The 3,160-nt window shown below is 50.2% G+C and overlaps 1 protein-coding gene across 1 annotated transcript; it reads left to right on the top strand.

Annotated features, from left to right (window-relative positions):
• The first annotated feature begins 275 nt into the window (after window positions 1–275).
• On the top strand, window positions 276–2,956 carry LOC117865602 (uncharacterized). Its single transcript, XM_034749822.2, has 9 exons — window positions 276–917; window positions 1,024–1,175; window positions 1,288–1,383; window positions 1,479–1,541; window positions 1,686–1,754; window positions 1,861–1,963; window positions 2,108–2,179; window positions 2,360–2,448; window positions 2,534–2,956. The coding sequence occupies exons 1-9, from the start codon at window positions 590–592 to the stop codon at window positions 2,684–2,686; spliced, it is 1,125 nt and encodes a 374-aa protein (XP_034605713.1). The 5' UTR covers window positions 276–589; the 3' UTR covers window positions 2,687–2,956.
• The last annotated feature ends 204 nt before the right edge of the window (window positions 2,957–3,160 follow it).

Genomic DNA, 3,160 nt, shown 5'->3' with positions numbered 1-3,160 from the left:
AACACACCCTTGGGCTGGGCTGGTTGCATTGCTCTTCTACGATCTGGCCCGATCCTGGACCGGCCATCTGGCCCAATCAAACCGGTTTGCCGCGTCATCCGGGAAGACGGATGACCTTATCACGTAGCGGTTGACGTGTGACGCGCTGATTGGAGCCCGCAAATCCCCTCTCATCTGGCGCTGGCCGCGCCGGCTGCCGCCACACGCCTCCCGCCACGACCACCAGTCGCCACCGCCGCACGACGGGCCAAGTAAGCACGAGGTCATCGTCAAAACCAGCCAAAAGAGGCAAAACGAAAAAACTAACGGCGGCCGGAGCACAAGCGCCTCGCGCCGCTGGTCATCATCACCACCCACCGGATTTGCTTCCTCCTCCTCCTGTTATTCTATTCGCTTATTTACCCCCTCCACTTCGTCCCTCCTGATCATCAGAGGGCAGGCCAGCGGAATAATCTATCCCGCTGGTAAACAAAACACAAAGTATCTTCCCTGCCATTTCCAGCTCTTCCCTTCGTCGTCTTCTAGCTTTCGTCCTCGCGCAGCCGAGAGAGAGAGGGGGAGGGAGGGAGGGAAGGAGAGAGAGGGATTCATGGAGCTGGGGAGCCATCACCTGGCGGCGCACAGCTGCAGCTACACAACCACCTACACCCACTGCTCCATCGGCTTCTCCCCTCGGGTCCGCACCGCCGGCTGGATCCGCGCGGCGGCCGACGGCGGCGACGGCGGCGCCGACCGGCGGCGGAGGGGCGCCAGCCTCGCCGCCGATGGCCCCAGGGTCGTCGAGGTCACCGCCGCCACCGTGGCCAGCGGGGCCGCCGGGGAAGCCGGGACTGGGAGCGCGGGCTTCGGAGCCCGGGACGCGGAGCTCGCCATGTGGGACAAGCTCGGCGCGGTCGTCAGGCTCAGCTATGGCATTGGTCAGTACTCTTCCATCTTCACCGCTCCATGTAGTTTCTTGCATCGTCACGAGCACGCATGCGATCAATTAGTCCTCCTGACCAATCCGTCGGTGTATGGACACAGGGATTTACGGAGCCATGGCGCTCACTGGAAGATTCATATGCCAAATGGCCGGGATAGACTGCACGGGGGGCTTCCATCCGTCGCTCACGGCGCTCGTCGAGGGGCTCGGTTACGCAGCTCCGCCGATCATGGCTCTGCTGTTCATCCTCGATGTATGTGCAGCATCCTCCTCCACTTCCATTCACAGCTCAGCTGGCCCCACTTCAATTCCTTGCTTCTGCTTCACTAACTTGCATGTGGTTCATTTAATCTTTCTGCTTGCAGGATGAAGTTGTCAAATACTCACCTCATGCGCGCGCCATCAGAGATGTGGAGGACGAGGAGCTTCGCAGCTTCTTCTTTGGAATGTCACCATGGCAGGTATGAAGGACGGGTGTTATGATTTGCAGTGCTCTCAAAGATCTCCGCATGCACGTTCGCTATTGAGAATTTCTAATCATGTCTTACATTTGCAGTTCATGCTCATTGTGACCGCTAGCTCAATTGGCGAGGAGCTGTTCTACCGTGCAGCTATTCAGGTATGTGCTGCTCCGTTCTCCTAATGGTTATTAACTGTACATCCTTGCAACTGTCTGGAGGAAACAGTAATCTTCTGCGAGTAAATGGCACATGATTTTCAGTTCATTTGCTCATATTGTTGGTGTGAAATCACTGAATTGTAGGGAGCTTTGGCTGATATTTTCCTGAGGAGCACGGAGCTCATGAAAGATGCTAGAGGGATTGCATCCCTGGTATATATATATATGCCTCCAGCTGAACCAAATATGAAATTGAATTTTGTGATACCCACGATTAGCTAATATTGGTCTAAATTGAACTGCATCGATGCGATTGCAGAGTGGAATTGTTCCTCCTCTGGTTCCATTTGCTCAAACGTTCGCAGCAGTCATCACTGCAGCCCTCACAGGATCCCTCTACTATATCGCCACTGCTCCGAAAGGTGATCCATGTTCTAGACGGTCAAAATTTGCACGTAGCTATTAAATATCCTCTCTATATTCAAGTAGAATCAATGGTATTCCTCCTGAAAAATGTTGAGTTACATATCCACGATGTGATATATATGTTTTCATTCAAATTGCAGACCCTACTTATGTGGTGACTCCAGCGATGCGCTCACGCTCAGGGCGGGAGAACCTCAAGAAATTATTTGCAGGTGTGTCTGGCTAAAATCATTTGTAACTGTGCTGGTATATGCAGTTGCAGAGTAGTTCATTATTAGATTGCACTAGCGATATATAAATGAACAAGCCTCCGACCGGAGATCAATAATCAGCAGAGTAGCATATGAAAGTAGTATAACTGATTCAGCTTTGTTTCGATGGATTATTTGCAGCTTGGTATGAGAGGAGGCAAATGAGGAAGATATACTCCCCGCTTCTAGAAGGAATCCTGGCTTTCTACCTTGGGTTCGAGTGGATCCAGGTACAATATAGTGCGGGTTCACGCATTAATGGAGATGAATTCAGATTTGTGCTCAGAAACATAACTCTTGATTGATCTGATGCAGACCGACAACATCCTGGCTCCTATGATCACCCACGGCATATACTCCGCCGTTGTCCTTGGACATGGGCTCTGGAAAATCCACGACCACAGGAGAAGGCTGCGCCAGCGGATTCAGCAAGTTAGAAGTCAAGGGAAAAGCTCAGACTCGTTGTAACTGCATCGTATGATCGAATCGATCAATCAGTCAGAAGACCAGGCGTCTGACAAGTTTTGATCCAGCTAACCAACATAGCTAATTAAGATAGGTACAAGATTGAGGAAGAAAAAAATATATACTCATGTAATGTAGATACAGTCTGTACATATGCTGATAATAGTATGCAGGATGGAATCTACATAGGCACTAGTATAGTGTACGACTCCAAGTTTGTACTCCTATTGTGTATGCAAGGAAAATAGATAGTCCACTCTTTGTGTTTTGTCCCTTACAGTTGCAATGTTCATTCTTGATGCATGCTCAACTGGATTTCCCTGGATAAAAAGAAATTGTTGGCATGTAAGGAAAACGGAGAACTGGCCAGTATTCGCCACTGTAAAAGATTGGCATTTGAGGATTGCCGTAATATAATTTTCCCATTGCAATTGATGATCGGTCACTCCAAATCATATATTCATGCGAAAAAAAAAC

The sequence above is a fragment of the Setaria viridis genome, chromosome 7 (genome assembly GCF_005286985.2).
Source record: "Setaria viridis chromosome 7, Setaria_viridis_v4.0, whole genome shotgun sequence".
In the NCBI taxonomy this organism is placed as follows: domain Eukaryota; kingdom Viridiplantae; phylum Streptophyta; class Magnoliopsida; order Poales; family Poaceae; genus Setaria; species Setaria viridis.
The sequence above is the reverse complement of the archived record's forward strand: the minus strand, read 5'-3'. Positions and strand labels throughout refer to the sequence as shown.

Coding starts and splice junctions, on each gene's coding strand:
- LOC117865602 (XM_034749822.2), top strand. CDS start 590: ATGGAGCTGGGGAGCCATCACCTGGCGGCGCACAGCTGCAGCTACACA. Junction 918..1,023: donor CAGGCTCAGCTATGGCATTG/GTCAGTACTCTT, acceptor GTATGGACACAG/GGATTTACGGAGCCATGGCG. Junction 2,449..2,533: donor TTGGGTTCGAGTGGATCCAG/GTACAATATAGT, acceptor GATCTGATGCAG/ACCGACAACATCCTGGCTCC.